This window comes from Merops nubicus, unplaced genomic scaffold (genome assembly GCF_000691845.1).
Source record: "Merops nubicus isolate BGI_N331 unplaced genomic scaffold, ASM69184v1 scaffold7448, whole genome shotgun sequence".
NCBI lineage: Eukaryota > Metazoa > Chordata > Aves > Coraciiformes > Meropidae > Merops > Merops nubicus.
In genome coordinates, this window is record NW_008627656.1 from 1 (window position 1) to 19,120 (window position 19,120).

General features: G+C 37.6%; 1 protein-coding gene across 1 annotated transcript in view; it reads left to right on the top strand.

Moving 5' to 3' along the window:
• Window positions 1–8,768: 8,768 nt before the first annotated feature.
• The window catches only part of ZMYND8 (zinc finger, MYND-type containing 8), a gene marked incomplete at its 5' end in the record, with an annotated part of 32,375 nt that continues 22,023 nt past the window's right edge, over window positions 8,769–19,120 (top strand). The window contains 6 exons of the mRNA XM_008946387.1: window positions 8,769–8,782; window positions 10,440–10,590; window positions 15,073–15,291; window positions 16,150–16,263; window positions 17,442–17,534; window positions 18,693–18,780. Of these exons, the coding sequence (XP_008944635.1) occupies window positions 8,769–8,782; window positions 10,440–10,590; window positions 15,073–15,291; window positions 16,150–16,263; window positions 17,442–17,534; window positions 18,693–18,780 (679 nt within the window). The remainder of the gene's footprint in view (window positions 8,783–10,439; window positions 10,591–15,072; window positions 15,292–16,149; window positions 16,264–17,441; window positions 17,535–18,692; window positions 18,781–19,120) is intronic.

Consider the following 19,120-nt stretch of genomic DNA (forward strand, 5'->3'; position numbering starts at 1 on the left):
CCCCTATGATTCTAGGATTCTATGATTTACTAATATCTGTATTTCTGTTTTCTAAGCTAGCAAAAAGTAAACTATTTTTGTTTAATGATTGCTGCTGCTTTAATGATGGCTCCCAGTTTTGTACTCCTACTGCTTACTTCCTTTGCGGTGCTTGTCAGATCCCAGCCACTTAACTTTATCACCAACTTAAAAATGGGAACCTTCTTCTGCTGTTGTAGTGAGCAGCCTGTGGAAGAGTTTGGTGAGCATGAGAAGTTGTCACAAGGTCATGAGATGTATTTAGCTGCCCATGAAATCTCACTTTCATTTCTCCTTAGAAAAGCCTTGACCTACATATTAATACTAATAAGAATTAAATCTGCATCAAGTGAGGTAAACTATTACCTATGTCACTGACATAATCAGTGTCTAAAAGTCATTTATGACTCTGATGCCTATTTATGTAGATTTCTGCTTTTTAATTCTGTTGCTTTTCTTACCTCAGAAACAGGTGTATGGTCCATACAAAAAGTTTAATTCCCTTACATTAGTTCTAGTGCTGGTCTGACCTTAAGGTGTACTCAGTGAATTAAGCCCACAGGAAACTTTTTTTTTGTCCTGTAGGGTTAGGATGACGTTTTCCAGGGCAGTGAGCTTATTTAATACCTTGTGTTCATTGAAAGGGTCAGTCTTTCATCTCCTGGGCTTCTCAGCCACATGATTTTGCAGCTCCCCTTGCTTTGTGGGCTCTGATCAGTCCAAGTTGGTCATTTCAGAGGGAGAACATGGCAGAAGATGACTCATGCTTTTTGTACTAAGTGAGTTTTCTGTCAATACAACTCCCTGAACCAGCTTACAGGCAAGCTCTGGTAGTGGTTGAAAGGAGCATGCATTGAAAGACAAAGATAGGATCACCACAGTGATGGTTTAGGTTAGGCCAAGCTGTCACTATGTGGAAGTCACTAGGACTCTTGGTGTTTTCAACACCAGTGAGTGATCTGAATGGCCTTTGTACATCACCATGGTAAAGACAGAACTTAACAGAGGTTGAATTAATAATAATAATAATGGAATTGATATTTAACTAGATACTAATTTACTGTAATTGGTTTGTTAAGTTTAACGTGGATGTTGTCAAAATACTTGTCAGCACCATTCTAAGGTCAAGAACAGCAACCACCCATCACAATCCCTTACAGATACTTACTGTTTTCAGTGAAAAAGTGATGTGGGTTGTAAAGGAATCTTGAGGCTTGCCTGTAAGCAATCTTGCTTTGCTCTATTCCCAACCTAATATATTAATTGGTTGAAGAACTCTGTAGTAGTTGAACATTAATTTTGTATTGAAAGTAAAAGGATCATAAGTGTCATCTGCCAAGAGTTAGCCATATTATAGGTCTGATAAAAATGAATCTTTCTGGATTTCTGTTATTGAGACAAGTTTCTCAGTTTAGTGCAATGTTTCTGCAGCAGAGAACTCATAAACCAGAACTTAACAGCTGTTGTTATACTCGGTGTAAGGCAGAAAAAGTGCAGCAAGGTTCTAAACGGTGAGATATTGGTAACTGTTTCTTCTTGTACCATTAATTTTGTGCACAGTTTTCTTTGTGTGTTTTAGGAAGGATGTAGATGAGGAAGTTTGCCCTATATAGACAAAACCTTAAGGGAAGCATATAGCTTTTTTGGGGTTTTGGGGGTTTTTGATGGTTTGAGAAGCCTGCAGGAGATGAGTCAGTGGTATTGTGGAGCTTCACACTTGTCCCACAGCAGCTGGAGTGCTGTGAGTTTGTAACCTAACTTGCTCTGCTACAGTTTGTACAGCTCACGAGGGGCTGTGTCTAAAGAAAGTTGTAGGAAAATAAATTGCTTTAAAACTGATTTGCCTGATGCATACCTCTTCATGAACAGTCTTGTTTTGGTATAAGCAGTTTAATTTTAATTGCTATAAATCAATTCCAGTTCAGTTTAAGCTAAGCTGAAACATGCATTGTTTGACCTGTAGCAAGGCTGTTAACATAGCCTTTGAATTGGTTTGAGTAGTGGTTTTAAAGCAGCCTAAGGTGGTCAAACTGCTCAATGCAGCAGCTTTATCCACTTCCTTCCATACCTAAGCTGGCAGGAAACTAACTGTAAACACTGTAAAATATGAATAGTTTTCTACTAGCTTAGTGTGCTGAAATGGCTTGGTGGTCTGCCTGAAATGGTGTAAGAGAGAGGGCAGGAATATATTAGTTGGGTGCAGAAAGTGTAGAGCTTTGTTTGCAAGCATTTAGATAGAGCTAGGCTGTAATGAAACCAGAGCTTAAAACCACAGCTGACACTTTGTCCTTATGCTGTATAATGTGATGTGTAAGAGTGAGTCTTTGCTGTGATCAGAGCCATGCAGCCTTACGTGCTCCTCTTCAGCTACATTTTCCTACCCTTCTCCTAAGGCTGGCACTGATGCTTCTGCTCTTGCATAGTAATGTATATCAAGCAGCTGATCTAGCAGAAAATGGATCATTTTTTGTAGAATTAGTTTTTGCCTGAATCATGAACTAATTAACCTTGCTATTACACACAAGAGCCTGGCTGCAAGAAGGTATGGGGACAGATGTCTGGTGCAGTGGGGAAGGGAAGAAGACTAGAGTTACTGTAGCAGTTATAATTTGGATCTGTTTATAAGCTGTGCGTGTGCAGCTTTACTAAAGACAAGGGTTTAAAATACACTGCTCTCTTGATCAGAACAAGAAGGCATAAGGCATCTGAGAACAGGAAGTGGGAAATGACAGCTTAAAGAGAATACAAAGAGACCAAAGTCATAAAATGAAGTCAGCAGAGGATTACTGTTTAGCAAAGGAGAAAGGCCATGGATTAGATTACTATAATATTTTGTCCTCTGCATATGATACATTAACATGTCTGACAGAAACATCTTGTTATATTTCTGTTACAGCTCCGTGGCCTACTTTTTAACTTTGTTTATTAAATATTTCAAGATGGGGCTTGTAATGCTTTCTGGAGAATTTGTGAGTGTTTCCAGGTTGTGGTTCCGAAGCGGCATAACCAACTTACTTGTTTGGTGTAACTCTGACTTCACGTGCACTTATTCTCTTTGCACAGGAGCAAATTTTCATCTGGGTTTTCTCATCCTATTAATCTGGAAGAATTTTTTTTTTTCCTTAACTGTCAAGTTAGTTCTCTTCTAGTTTATCTTACTTACCTGTCACCAGGTAACTGGTGTGGCAGGTGGATTTCCATGTAGGTTTCATATGTTTCAGCTGGTTCTGTAACCATTGCCTGTCTTGTGACTGGTTAGTCATAAGGAGCTCTTTAACTCTCTTCTTCCTGTCATCAGTCTTACATCCCTTATATTGCCTTTACATCTATGTTGCCTCTTAGCCAGTCCTTTTTGGAGTCAGTTAAGGACTTGGGTATAAAAGGGGTTTTCTACCTGCTTATCTTCCTGAACTAGATTACTAGGGAGTTGGACAGATGCCATTGCCAGGAGCAGACTTGCCCCTGTCAGTGGGAGCTAGTCATTAGATGGCCCTAGCTTGTTACAACATCATATATAGAGACACTACTGCTTAATAGTGAGAATTCTGACTTTTACAACTTTTGCATTGCTGCGGGTTTGTTTTGAAGGCTTTGGTCTTAGGGGCTTCCCTCAGTGGTAAAAGGTTTGGATATTATGAATATCAATACAAAATAACTAGTAAAATGGAATTTCCAGAACACATTATATATTTTGTAACAGTTTCATAATAGTACATCATGCATCAAATTTCTTTGCACTGATACCATGTATTTAATCACATAGAGATGAGATTCTTATTCTAATGTGCAAGGTAATTTGGGAATCCTTCAGTGATTAGTAGTGCAGCCCAGAGCTTTTATCTCTAGTGCAGAGCCCTTGTTACTCAGTAATCAACTGGGGGTCTTCAGGACTGCCCTGGGGCATTGAGTCCCCTATAGTCAGGCTCTAACTTATAAACAACTGACATCTCTTGTATTGCAGGTTGTTGGGAAGTTTATCTTCCAAAGTCCTACAGTGAGGAAATGAGTAACTGTCTGACTGTACATCTGTAAAATCATAATGTAGTAGGAGTTTATCTGGAGGTACTCAACCTCTGTTATTTATTACGTTAAGCAACTGGATTGGGTTAATTGCATCAGTTTGAAGTTTCTGAAATGTAAAGAGGGCTTTAGTGGTTGATTGCAACTGTGCTGTATTTAAAAATTCTGGCGTAAGATTAAAATGCCTCAGAGCTGACTATGAGTCCTAACAGATTTACCCATGGTTTTGCAAAGTGTTTTGAAGATAATTAAGCTTACTATAGTATTACAAGCAATGGATTGAAAAACCCGATATCTGTTAGCATTTATTCAGGATAATAAATATAACTGGGAGACTTGACTGAGAATCCATGAAGATGATTAATTGCAGCCTTTTCTATCAGCTCTCGTTAAAGCCTTATTGGTAGAGAAACTAATGGAAGTGCAGTTGAATCTTAGAAATACATATGTAGGCATCAATTCATTTTTGTTTTGTCTGGAATTACTTTGCTTTCAGCTTAAGCAGGTTTTTAAATTCAAAACAAAACAAAAAGTATGTGGAAAGGAGGACATAAGGGTGTGTAAGTCATCCCTTTGGATACGTCTTTGGTACTGAGAAATACATGCTGCATTCTTACAATAGGGCATATGAATGTTACTTGTTTTCAGAAAGAGTATCACGTTTGGGTATCATGGGAAAAGTGAGGAAAGCAACATTTTATTTATACACATTTTCTGAGTTCGCACCTGCTTCCATTGTAAACAGCGAGACTTGTCAGTTGTCAGCTATTGGATGCTGAAAGTGCAGCTCTTGGCAGTGCAGGGAACGTAGGAGATGAGGTTGTCATCGACACTCCATATGCTGCAGCTTGATAAGATGTCTGATATACAATAACGTACTATTGTTTGGTTTTATTTTTTTTGTCTAAGCTAAACTGTAAGTCACTATCATAGTTTATTTGCATAAAAACTGCATTCCCATCACATAAAACTTGACTTCTAAAATAGTCACTAGATGTGACATTAAGTTTCTTTAGTGTCAAAGTATGGCTCCTGGGAGCAGCAGGTACTAATCCTTTCATCACATGATGGCAGACTGAAACAAAGATTTTAAACTTTAGGTGAAGCTCAGGTTAGCTTGTTATTACCCAGTGGATGGTTTTCAAGAGCCCTCACCGGTACTTATCTCAGCCTTGGCAACATTGTAGAGCAATTAATAATAACCTAGTGATGTAAAACTAGGTAACTTTTAATGAGAATTCTAAAAGTAATTTTAGGTGTCTGTTTTTTCACTTGCACTGAAAATATAGTTTTGAGATAATACTAAGGAAGCAAAATCACACACTCAAAAATCAAGAAATAAGTGGAGTAAGGTCACTTGCCCAATTGTTAGAGTTAATCCATGAAATGTTCATTTATTCTTTTACTGTATTGCCCTTCGTTCAGTTCACAGGACGTTTAGCCTCTTACTAAACACTGAGTGCTGAGTAACTGCAGGTGATCTCAGCCTTTTCAGGTGGAAAAGGTGGGCACACAGATTGGTGCCTATCTGAGCAGCTTGGTTCAGGTTGACTGCTCATTATATGATAGGAGTTTTGTAGGCCTAATAGGGAGATGGCAGATCTGTGCTAACCTGTGACAAACTGGCATGATGAGACACTCTCCAAAGTGATACCATTCTTGCTCATTAAACCTCTTTTAAAAAATATTTGCTTGAAATAGATTACACAAATTCTTGCTGTTACTTTTTGCAGCAGAAACTTGGTTCCACCTCCTAAGTAATTCTCCTAGTCACGAAGTTACCTCATAGTTTAAATGCGGTCTTTTTTGTTCTTTCCTCTTGGATTTGTTTCACTTCACTGAAATAATATATATTAAGATAAATTACATTGGGGCAGGGATCCAGGTTAAAAATCAGGTTTTCCTCCTGACGTTATTTTAGCAGGGATAAATTTCTTGATCTGCTTCACAGCTCAGCTACACAAACTCCACTAACACAGATAGAGGAGCAAAGGAGGAAGCAGAGGCAGTGTGCAGTAAACAGGGCATGGCTGTTGAAAGAAATTCACAAAAAATGCAACTTGAGCATTTTTTAATCCTAGTTAGAACTGGAAACTAAACTCGAACAGTTTAAGTAGGTACTACCATTGTTATTTTACTTGAATTAAAAGATTTTTTCATATTATTAGGTCCCTCACAGATTGGTAAAGTGGCAACATATAGAGATAGCTAAAGACATTTTTGTCCTGTTCCAACAGGACAGCTAAATCTGGAGAAAAATGCCTGTGCATTGCTCTTTTCCTGTCTATTCCTTAATTATTTTAGTTACATCTTATAATATCTCAAGAATATCTCTGTGCATTTAATTAACTTGCCAGTTTGAAAAAAACAAACAAACAAAAAAACAACAAAAAGTATATTTCAGGTCACTTTTGTGTGTTGTTTGTGAGTCACCAGAGGTTTTGAAAATCCCTAGTATGCTTAGCCTTGAACCACAGAATAAAATTACACTAGTTTAAGTAGTTTTTGAAATAAGTTAACTGAGCATGTATGTCTGTGTGATCACTTGATTTATTTGGTATCAAATCAGTACCTTTTCTGTTGAAGTGTAGTTTGCATTTGGCTGTGACTGAATTGTAATTCAATTCTAGTTTAGCTAATTACAGTTTAACCCTTTTCCTGACCCTGAATCAGTCAGTTTAGGAAAGAGCAGCATTTAAAAGTGAGAAGCATCATATTACGAGGGCAGACCAATGATGAAGAACTTTACAGCTGATTTTCTTTTTTGAACTTCTTTGTAATCCTTGCCATCTGAGGCTGAAGAGCTGGAAGGAAACTGGTGTGCCTCACTGATGGCAGTTTTGTGCCTGGGAGTAAGAAGTGGGAGCCAGAAAGCTATATTCTCCTGTTTCTTTTCTGGTTTAAGCTGTGCCTGCGTATCTACAGTCTGTGAATAAAGGCCAGATTCTATCCAATGAGATACAGTGAGGGCTTTATTTGTTGAAGAGAATCTCAGGCTCAGATCTTTGCAGGTACTGTGAGGATGTTTGCTGTAGAGCGACACAATTCTGCAGATTTCTCTGTATTGGGAAAACAAGGATTAAGGCACAGTCAGGACTTCACCCTAAAAGTAGTTTACTTATGGCTGCCTTCAGGAATGTATGGAAAGTCTCTGTTGAGAACTGGAAACTGCAATAAACAAACATATTTTACATGCAATTCTGAGCTGTGTTGTGATGGGAAGATGAGAAAAGACACAGTATGATGCTGGTGTTGCTAATCACTCTGAATGCAAACAGTTCCCATTCTCTATAAGCTCCATTCTACTTTAGTGAAAAAAGCAGAATTCAGAGCTGGGTTTTGGTTTAGGTTTAATCATTTTGGTTAATTTACAGGTTTGGGTTTAGCTGAGACTTATGCTGCAGTGTTTCTTCCAGGATAGCTGTACAGGCTCGTCTCTCTCGGGATAGATGTATGAAGCATGTCAGCCAAAGGAGTTCTTCTGCCACCTTCTGTGTGTACTCAGCTAAACTGAAAAGCTCTTCCATGGCTTCTGTCGGCATAGCTGTACCTGTGGTAGGATTTTTATTATTGTAATTGCTTCAGGAGGAGAGGTGGCAGACATTATATTTTTCACACATTTAGGTGACATACCTTACCTGTCAGTTCTTTGTATTGCCAAATCAATCCAAATTTTGGCCTAAATGGAGTGGGAGGCAGATTCATTTGGACTGAAACCAAGTCAGGTAACACAGTGATCTCGGACACATTAGATGGGCTGAAAAAAAACAAAGGACATTTCTTAGTGTGAAAGAAAACTCAAAACCTGAAAAGTTTTTGTTTATTTAAACCAGCTCAACTGCATTTTGCCAAAATTTTATAACTTATTTCAATAGAAAAATGTCTCTGAGAGCCAATACTACATTTCTGCTGGGCAGCACTGCTGACATAGCTGTGCCTACATAACTAGTGGCAGAGATTTTTCTTGGGACCGTTGAAATTACATGTGTTGTTAGCCTGGTGCAGCTATTTTAGGTTAATAAACCTCAGGATAGGCAAATACTCCTGGTGCATTTCTCTTCCCTACTTGAGATAGATCATCTTCCCTCTATTTTCTTGTATGTTTTTAATATTTATTTATAGGTTTCTTAATTGCTACCTTGACCCATTACCAAGCTCTTGGTCTATCAGAAGTCACCATATAGCACCAGGCTGTCTAGTAAGAAAGTGTCAGTGTCCATATTGTGTGTGAGTCTCCTTAAAATCATTCCATGAAAGGAATGTCATAGCTCAACAAAACTGTCTCATTCAGTAAATTGTTAAAAGTCTGACTGGGAGGCATCTGTGGGAGAAAGGTGATTGTCCACTGCCTATGTGGAATAGTGTCCTGCTGTGATTTTCAGTATTTTTCTGTTTGGGAAACTTGTAGTGTTTTTTGGTGGACCTTTTTATGGTTAATGTAAATCTGTTGACAATAGGCATGCTCTGTTAAGTTGATCCAGTTACTGGTGGTTGTTGTGGTGCCTCTGACTTTCATTGGAGACCTCAGGTGAAGTGTTCCAGTGAGGTTTTGGTGACTTGGCAACCTGAGACAGCTCAGCCTGTCACCCAGTGAGTCCTGGAAGGGAAGAAGACAGATTCAGGAGGGACATGGTATCAGATTGTGGTAACTAGCACTTTGATTGCCTCTGGCTTCTGTCAAATAGCTGCCCAAACCTTGTTTGACAGAAAAAAACTTTTAAGATGAAATTAATACCAAAAGCAGCATTTCTCCTTCCTGTTACACGCTCCCATCCAGTAGAATCGTTGCGGATTACGAGTGTTTGTGTGGCTGTGCAGTGAACGGTGTCCTAGAAGAGAATGACTCAAACCTGTCCAAAAAATAACATTTTTCATATTCCTCAATTGTTTAGTGTGCAGCCACAAAACATTTGCACATGTAAGAAGGGGAATGAAAATCCAGGAATGACTTCAAGGAGAGTTCAGTTGTTTCTCTATATACATGACTCCTTATACCTCTGGTTTTACCTATCTGTTTTCTTGCATGCGTTAAAAGCTTAAGGAAAAAATAAACATGTTAAACCAACTCTGTTGAACTTGTATTTTGTCAAGATGGTTCCACTGTGGTATGATTGTCTATTAGAGCTGATTGCATACTTCTTGCTTTTGAGAAATATCAGCAAGTTCTTTGTGATTGAGCTGAACCTTCCATATTCATTAAGAATCAATTAACTTTTGTTCTGGGAAAATGAAGTTGCAGATGCTCTCACCTTTAACTAGGATATTTCTGATAAGCTGGTTGGTGATTTTTTTTTTTTTTAAAAGTGTATTAACTCTTTTAAGGCTGTACATAATTCCTTCTGAATAGTCCAATGAACTCAAAACAGTGACCAAGAAAAAAAAATTAATTTAAAATCTTTGCAGAATTTAAAAAAATTAGCATCATTGGAGTAGTGAAGTTGTCATGAAGATCATCGTGACAGATACTAATACGATTTATGTCTCAATTTCCTTCTAATTTTTTAAAGAATTTTGCGCATGTTTCATAAAATGCATGTTCAAAGCCACCAGCACTACTTAGGTTGCTGGTGTGATGAGCTGACACTAAAAAGATGCTGTGGTTTAACCATGACAATCTGTGTGTTAGACCAGCTGAGATGTAAGTGCTCCCTTTTGCCAGCTTAGTTACTTGAGATAGTAATTTCAGTCATACCTGAAAGCTGTGAGTTTTTAAGCTGCTATTCTAATTTGCTTGGTTGAATGTGAGAGCTCTGTGAGAGACACCAAAAAGTTCTGTCACTTTCTGTTCCCTATCCTGCTGTCAAAGGTTACTACTTGACTGGGAGTCTTGCCTTAACCGTATCTTTTTACAGTCCAATTTAGCAGGTACTACAAATGACTAAGTATTTGAGGTAGCATATTTATTTTCAGAGTATAGGACAATTATATATTTTCTATTGACATTTTAATAAGTATATTTAAATTATGAGGACTGGACTTTCCTCCTATTATGTTTTAACTTCTCTTGCTTGTGTTCCTAAATGACATGAGTGAGGCTGTCAGGAACTCTTAATGTCCTTTGTTTCTAAAGTGTATGACGTAAACTAGCATAGCACTCTGCTAAACTACAGAAATAATTGCTGTTATACTTCAAAAGATACCAAAACAGGAGATGAGGTGAATGGCCAGAACGCTGTGGGAAAAGGTGGGGGGGGAAGCTCATCTAAATTGCTATATTGGGAACTCACTTCACAGTGGTGCTGTTCAGTAAGTCTGTGCTTCCTTTCAGTTTTGTCAGTGGCTGGGTGAAAGGCAACTGAGAATTTTTCTCCTCTTCAGTGAAGGAGCGTGAATGACAGAACATAACCCTGCTGGAATGTCGTTCATCGGTACACACTTCCCAACCACACTGTTTCTGTTACAGATCCTGGCTCTGCTGAACGCACAGCACAGAAAAGGAAATTCCCAAGCCCTCCACATTCCTCTAATGGCCACTCACCACAAGATGCATCAACAAGTCCTATAAAAAAGAAAAAGAAACCTGGTCTATTGAACAGTAATAATAAAGAGCAGGTAAGAGAAATCATGGTCTTCTTATGCTAGAGTACAAAACTATGAAGAATGTGGAGACAGCTGATCAGGAGCTCTTCTCTATTTAGGAAGCTCAATTTTTGTACTCCGAAGAACCAGATATTAATTTTTGAATGCAGCAGGTGTGGGAGTTGGCATTATAAGTTAGATTTGGAAGCTCTTTTGGTTTTCTATTAAATCTGTATAAGAGGCCACCTGTGTCCTGATTTTTTTATTTCATATAGCTAATAAGATGTATAACCAATAATTGTAATTTTGAACAAAATGATTATGAAGAAATGTAATAGCAATAACAACAATAATAGTAGATGTTATTGATTAAAACCATTAAAAGGAAATGTTCAGTGGCGTGATAACCTAGATTAAGAAAGATCTCATCATGTCAGTGGAAGTCCTTCATCTCCTTTTAGTCCTACTGCTAATTATTAACAGAAGTCCAGCTCCTTCCTTGGTACTCTGTAGATTCCCTCCTCTTCCTTTAAATTGCTGGGCAGTGTGCACTCCTACCAAATTAGTTAAATTTAAGGGTCACACTAACAGTACCTTCTCAGTCTTCATGCTTGAAACCTTATTTTCAGTGTCTGCTGCATACTGAACTTATACCATTTGTTGTAGTAGTTCTAAGGACTTGACTCCAGAAGACTTCGACAGTTTCTGATTCATTGTATGATGCCAGTGAAAGAGTTACATGAATTATATTGAATAACAAACGCTGTAAAACACCTGCATTGTCTTGGAGGTCACATGAAAGCAGTTTTTATTTAGCCTCACTGAAATTATTTCTCATCTAATTTAATAATGATGTGCTTGTGCTTTTTTCACAGTGCTTTTGTGTGTCAGTATATTTGCCAGGATTGTACAAACACAGGATTAAGTTCTGAGGGTTTAGAGCACTTCTTCCTGGTGTAACAGCATCCACATAAAATATTATCCTTGTACAATTGCACTAGTTAGGAAGGAAAATGAAATTGCTGATCACTGCAGTTGTCCTAGAACTAGGACTATGAATGAATGAGGCCTTGCAAGAGAACGGTTTTACATGGTCAAGTGTATTTTATTTAAAGATAATTGGGAGATGTAGTAATAGCATGTGTAGGGCATTCTTGCACTAGTTTTAATGTGGTCAGTTTGGCTTTTACTGAGCTTCCCTTCAGGCTGTATAAACTTGTCTACATCCTGGACCTTTGCTTGGGACATGTTGTCCCAGTGAAGTCTGAGCTTATAACTGTGCAGCGTAGAGATTACAAACAGTGGAATTGAATCTTAGGGTATTCATCTCTACTTTTTATCCATGCATTTAAAAATACATGTGAAAACATAATTCCAATTGTTGAACCTGATACATGCCCCTCAGTAAATCCTTTTCTGTTTTCCAGGTATCTCAGACTTGAAATATTACAGGATAGAATAAAGTTGTATATATAAAGAAGAAAAGCAATCAGACTTGCTTATTTCACTGCATTTATTACAAATTAGCAAGAAAATATAATCTGTTTTGTTTGGCTTTTACAAATTGTTTTTAATTTAATATTGTCTTGTGTGTCAAATTTGAAATGGGCATGGCTGAAGGTTATTGTTTCTAAAGTAGGTACAAAACTCTACTCTGTGTGGTAGCAGGAGTTAAAGGTTTTTTTTTTTTACTGCTGAACAGATGTGAGCTAAGCATAGAGTTACTTGCTTTGCTCTCAGGTTAAGTTTCAGGTATATTGTACCTGGTAGCTGTGGTTCTGATTGGCTAATAAATCCATTTTGAGGTATGACAACATCACTGGAAAACTCTAACTTGATATTCTACATTATGAAGTGCAATATTTTGAGTATTTCAAGAAATGGTTAGTAAAGTTATAGTTGCATGAAGCTTCATATTGCATGTTGTGGATGCAGTAACAGATTTTCAGAATGATGCCAACAGGTATTTAAAGTGTTGAAATGCAAGCAAAGAATTATGAAATTGCAGAATGTAGCTGACAGGTTAAAAATCAGGAACTTAAGACTCTTAGTTGGTCAGTTATAATGTAATTGAATTTGTCAGCTTGTTTTAGTACTAGCTTCAATATTAACCTAAACTGAATACAAATAGTTATCTTTTTCTCCCCAAACCAGCACTACCATACTGTTGGCTTTTTTCTTCAGTCTTCTGTGTCATACTACACATCTTAATCACTTTAACCATCAATTTGAGTTTGAATCAGCTAGATGTGAAACTGTTGAGAAAACAAAGCTTTTCTTTCATAACTGTTAATATCTAAGCTCTTAAAACGTTTTACTCTGATCAGAAGTTCAAATGTCCTCTGATGCACTAGCATAATTCATTTTCGGTACTTTAGTTTTGTTGTTTGGGTCGTCTTTGAGTCTCAAACCTTTTTTTATCATCCTTGAATAGCAAATTAATTCTTCTCATGCTTTAGCTAATTTTTAATTTTGGATGTTACGAAGTGATTTGTGTGGAATACAACTGCGTTTCTTTTTTTTTTTTTCATTTTCACAGCGTTCATTTTCTTTTTTTTTAGAGCAGTGTCTTTGATTCTTAGGAAGTCAAAGTGGATATACTACTTATACACACTTTGAAGTCAGTATATGTAAAAAATTCTTTTGGTAATTTCCTTTATCTGCAGTTGAGGAAATGCCCCATAGTTGCATCTCCATGTATGCACTTCTGAGGTTTTGGTCTCTCAGCTGTGGCCCATATGGCTGCAGACAGACCCTATTTCTTCACTGTAAATTGTACCTTTCCCATCTCCACTCTGGGTTTCCATATGCCTCTGTATCTGTTGAATAATTGTAGTAGTAATAGATTTGAAATGTGGTTAAAGCCTTATGTTGTCCTTCTTATTCCCCAAGATCTTGTAGAACCTTCCTTTTGAAAGTCTTTTTACGTGATATGATTAAATATATATACAGAGAAAGTACAGAAAGTAACACTTTGCCCATTTTCTGTGGTGGGAACAAAGTATTGTTTTAGCAGCTGTATTGTCTGTAGAACAGAAAGTGAAAACCACTGAAACTGATTGAGAATCGTGAAATTTTAGGGAGCAGAATGCTTTGGGAATGTTTTTGCATAACATCCTCTCTTTGCCTGAAATATTATACAGTGTTAGATAATTGCAGATGATACCTGTTCTGGTGTATCTTTTGACATGTCATCTTCAGCTGGGTTGTCCCTTCTGCATAATCTAATTTAACCTTGAAGGTCCTCTATTCATGCAAGTAATTAGACTTTGTCCTTTGTAACTTTAGAAATCTAGAAAAGTCACAGTCCAAGCTGGCATGCCGGTGGTTTCTGGTGTTGCTAATTTATGCTCTGTGTGACTAATTTTGTACAGGATGCTGCAAAGGTATGGAACATGCAATATGGTTGCACTGTTCTATGAGTCACATGGGCATGTGAGAGCTTAAGGGTCTAAGAACTTGCAGAGGTGTGAATGGTGCAGGATACACGCAAAATTACCTGAGAAGCAAGCAAAATGGTTCTGCAAACTACAGCTGTTTGGATGGTTACAAGCAATGTCATGAGTAGATGGGTTTACATCAAACAAAAATATCACAGTGAACTGTGTAAAACTGTTTCCCTCCATGCCTTCTTCAGCAAACCATACCTATAACTAATACCAACAGAAAAGCTTCTGTTTCCTTGTTGTTAATACATAGAATGTAGTTTTCCAAAGTTGATCTAACAAACTTTAGGTACCTTGGGACCCATTGTAGCCATCTCAGGCTCTTTGCTTCTTGTGTTTTGGCACCAGCTGTGTCATCTTTGAGCTGTGACTCAGGGGAAAGACCAGCTCACGCAGTTTGCAAAGTTAACAATGTTTTCTAGTGCAGGGAAACCACTGGAGACTGTGAGTTTTAAATTCTGATATGCATTTAAATGGTTGTCTAAATCTCTCCCACCATGCCTGCTCCTGTAGCAGCGGTGGCTGTTCAGGATGTGAATTTGCTCCCTTGCCATCCTACTCTAGTCTGCCTTCATACTCAGAATCGGCTCTTGCTTGCTTCATTGTGCAGAGTTGTGAACTGCTGCAGCTTAGGACAGATTTGCATGGTGTTCATGTTTCAGGACTAACTTCCTCAGTTGTCCCAGGGTTAGCCACCACTAAATACCTCAGTATTTAGCTTGCACAGCCCCGTGGAATTCTGATTTTAGATGACCTAATAGCTTCTAGAGCAATACTTCTTTCTTGAAGAAGAGTGTTTGCTGGCTTGTGTTGGATTGCATGTCTTGCACTCAATGCACTTGCCACAAACATTTATTTCCAGTCTTGAGTGCAAACTGCCATTTGCCTTCTGAATAAGAAGTAAACTTTGTTATGAATGATTTTGTTTGCAATGAATAAGATACTGTGCTTGCATAAATATTAATCAAACTCTGTAAACTGCTGTTTGCTTATATATTATGAATATTATTATTTGAAAAAATGCAAATTTGTTTTGAAACCAAACCTGTTTTTCTTGCCTACATTTCAGTCAGAACTAAGACATGGTCCGTTTTACTATATGAAGCAGCCACTCACCACAGACCCTGTTGATGTTGTACCACAGGATGGACGGAATGATTTCTATTGCTGGGTTTGTCATCGGGAAGGCCAAGTCCTCTGCTGTGAACTCTGTCCTCGTGTTTATCACGCTAAGTGTCTGAAACTGACAGCGGAACCAGAGGGGGATTGGTTTTGCCCAGAATGTGAGGTTAGTTTGATATACGGAGTGGATTTCTTTCTTGTTTGTGAGATGCAAGCAGCTGGTTTGTATTCTGAAATGTTTCTGGTTTATTCCTATTTTACCTCTTGGTAAAGGTACCAGAAAAATTTGTACAGAAGAGGAGGCGTCCATTGCTACTTCAGCAATTCTGTGTGTACCTTCTTACCATGAGTCTGCAACTTCCTTTGTGTTTCTGTCTCTAGAGAAGGCACTGTTTAAAAGAGTCATCTCTTCATCAGACACCTCTAATTCTGCAGTTTTGACTATTTTAACTTGTACTGCTTCTAGTGGGCTGATCAGCTCTGAGCAGTGCAGAAAAAAATTGCACTGTAGGGTCTACGTAAACAAGTGGGTATTTTATTACTTTTTTTTCCACATGGCTTAGGAAGAATTAAATCATTCCTCTCTAATGATGCCTGGGGAAGGAATACTTAGCATCAGAGTATCTTTATTGAAAGCAAATTGGTTTATCACATGTTTTTTTATTTAACCGCTTATTGTATTAGAGCCCAAGTAACCTCTCACTCGTTCACACTGCTGTCAAGCTGCATTCTATTTGGGAATTTTATGTATTCATACATTCACTTAACACAATCTTGAAGATGATGAGTCATTTTCTGGTCTCCCCTGCCTTTTTTTTTTTTTTGCCTTTTTCAATTTTTTAATTGACCTACCTGGAACAAACCCCAGGTAAAGCAATCATCTGAAGTACTTACAACTGCATCATCAGAAGTGTTTTGTTTCTTATAAGTTATTGTTTTCCATCTGAATGCTAGAATGTTTTAATGGAGAAGAATTTACCTAGAAATGTATGGTGACAAAATATTTTTTAATTTTAACTTTCAGAAAATCACAGTTGCAGAATGCATAGAAACACAGAGTAAAGCTATGACAATGCTCACCATTGAACAGCTATCATATTTACTGAAGTTTGCACTACAGAAAATGAAACAGCCAGGGGTAAGAAGTTTGGGTTTGTTGTTTGTTTGTTTTGTTTTGTTTTTTTAGTGCTTGGATCATGTTTGTCATAATCCTGAGTTTTACTTCCCTCTCTGGATTATGAACCTTGTTTATTTTATCAGATTGTATGTGACAGCTTCTGTGCTGTGCCACCTGCCTAGTGCAGACAGATTAGCTTACCATGCAGGCTTTGTCTGGGTTTCACATGTGTGAAGATAACAGTAAATCAAAGTGAGATGTAATGAATTAACAAGCCTTGTCTTAACTTCTGGTGCCTTCTTGTTCCTGTATGTGAGTTAGAGGAGCCAGGAGAGTGTCTCTGCCCGCAGTGTTGTAGGAAAATACATTGGGAAAACCAGACGTGCAGAATCATGGGATCTCTGCAATTCTGATCTCTCTATGATAAATATTCTAGCAAAACCATAGTGGCAATTTCTGGAAAGGTTACTCTTAAGTACTGACAGATTTCAGATTTTGGCTCTTGAATTTCTTTTACTCTGGAGTGGTAAATACAATCCTTTAAGAGCAGCTTTTCAGCAGTGAAGCATCAGCGTCTGTATTGCATTCACAAAGTGTTTTGAAATTGTGGTAGGAAAACTAATATTTAATGAATGCTGTTGAGATATTTTGCCCTTCAGGCATTTTACTAATAACCTGTTGTTTTGGTACCCATGTACTTTAAATCGTAGTTTGTTGTGTTCCAAGAATTGTAGTCCCTCCACATTAGCAGATACAATGCAGAGTCCCAGTGATAAAAATATGAATGTATTTTTATTACTAAGCCACCATTTTTTTGAAAGTTGTGATTCTGTTCTATTCTGAAAAAGAGGTGTTTGTGAATCTAGTGAAGCAGAAATTTAGTGCCTTTATTCTGATAAAATCTGTGGAGCCTCATCTGATATTATATGAAAAAAACTCTTTACTGTAAATAATAACAGTACAGTTTACAAAACCCCTAAATTTTGCAATTCATTACTTCTGCCATACGAAAAATCAGTTCAATGAGACTTTTTTGTTCCTCTTTGCTTCTTGATACTTAATTATAAAATTTTGTGAAGTAATAACCTTTAAGGAATTTTCTCTGACATCAGGGTTGGAGGTAGTGTCAGAAAATGAATGAGTAGAGTGTCGATCAGTATTAATAAGTGGTGTGATTTTTTTTTTTTCCCCCCTAACAGACAGAGCCATTTCAAAAGCCAGTTTCACTGGATCAACACCCAGATTATGCAGAATACATCTTTCATCCAATGGACCTTTGTACATTAGAGAAGGTTTGTGTGAAGCTGAGGAAGGAAGGTTCCTTGACTTTGATTGCTGTCAGCAAGATTTCTGAAGTGTTTGATGGGAGGGGGAAGAGAGGTTGATTGAAAACCTTTGTTTTTGTTGTTGCTGTTATAAATGCCAAGTCAGTTACAGCTTAAAAACTATGATGTGCCAACTGAACAAGTCCACTAGTTGATTTTGACCAGGAGGAAATGCTCAGGAAAAACAGTATGAAAGAGACAAGCTTATACTGATGACTTTCTCCTGTATAAATTAATCTAATTCCAGGAATGATCCTGTGGGGAGACTTCATTAACCAGAGTTTGCATTTGATCATCATGTTTGTAATCTATTTATGGATCATTCACCCTTTAATTTGGGACCATTTGAGTTTATATCCAGGGGTCATTCCAGACTCATTTTACTGATCATTCAACAAATACTGTGATCTCCACTGGACCTGAAGTGTAGAACAAAAAATAAACAGTCCAGAGGTGGATAATGGGACTTTCATTCTCAGTTTAGTAATAATTTAAAAGTCTGAGATCATTAAGTTCTCCATTTCCCACTGCTTAATGAAGAGTGAAGCCTTGCAGAGCTTTGTTCTAGCTGCTAGGACCTGGTGAAGAGGCTACAAGCTTTTATTCTCCATGTCTTTACAGTGGAGATTGATGTCTCTGTGATATCAAGTGTGACAAAACCGTGTGACTGGTTTTATCTGATCGAATTTCTTTACCCAGTGGGTAGACTAGAATATCAAACATACTGTCTTATGTACTATGACCAGTACATAAGGGTCTTGTATAAGCTGAAAAATAGAAATGCTGCAGAATGGTAGTGTGTCAGTAGAAGAAATCAAGGACTTGGTTTTCTGCAGACATCAAATGGAACACTGCTTCTGGGAATTAACACTTTTTTTTTTTTAAATGTCGAAGATGCTGATCTAAATAATTCATTATTTAGAGTTAATGTCGACTGTTAATATGTTTCAAGGCAGTCAAAAGACACCCTGAATTTTACGATTCTTAAATATTTAAAATCATAAGTCTTACAGTAAGTAGTCAGTTTTATTAATTGTATGGCTGATAGGAAACAGTGTTCAGGAAGAAGCTGTCACTTTTTGCCCATTTCTGTTTCCTGATACATTCTTTATTTTTTCTTTACAGAATGTTAAAAAGAAAATGTACGGTTGCACTGAAGCGTTTTTGGCTGATGCCAAATGGATTTTGCACAACTGCATTATTTACAATGGGGGTAAATATTAATGTGTACTTACCTCCTCAGATATGACACTTGGAAATAGTTCAAGTCATGACTTGACTTCTAGTTGGCAAATGCTGAAAGTATCTTCCTGGTAATGACCATAGTTCCAAAACACAGCAGATTTTTTTCTGAACTGGCATACATGAAACTGTAGGACCAAATACAGGTCATGCTGTCGCTTGATCATTGCACCTGAAAAAGAAAATTCAAATAATGGAACAGATATGATACCTGGTTCCAACTCCCAAGTCGTTTTGGTGTCATGCATTGGGCAGCACTTTAAAGGAGACCTGTTTGAGGAGATGATACGTCAGGTCCCTTGCTGAAAGAG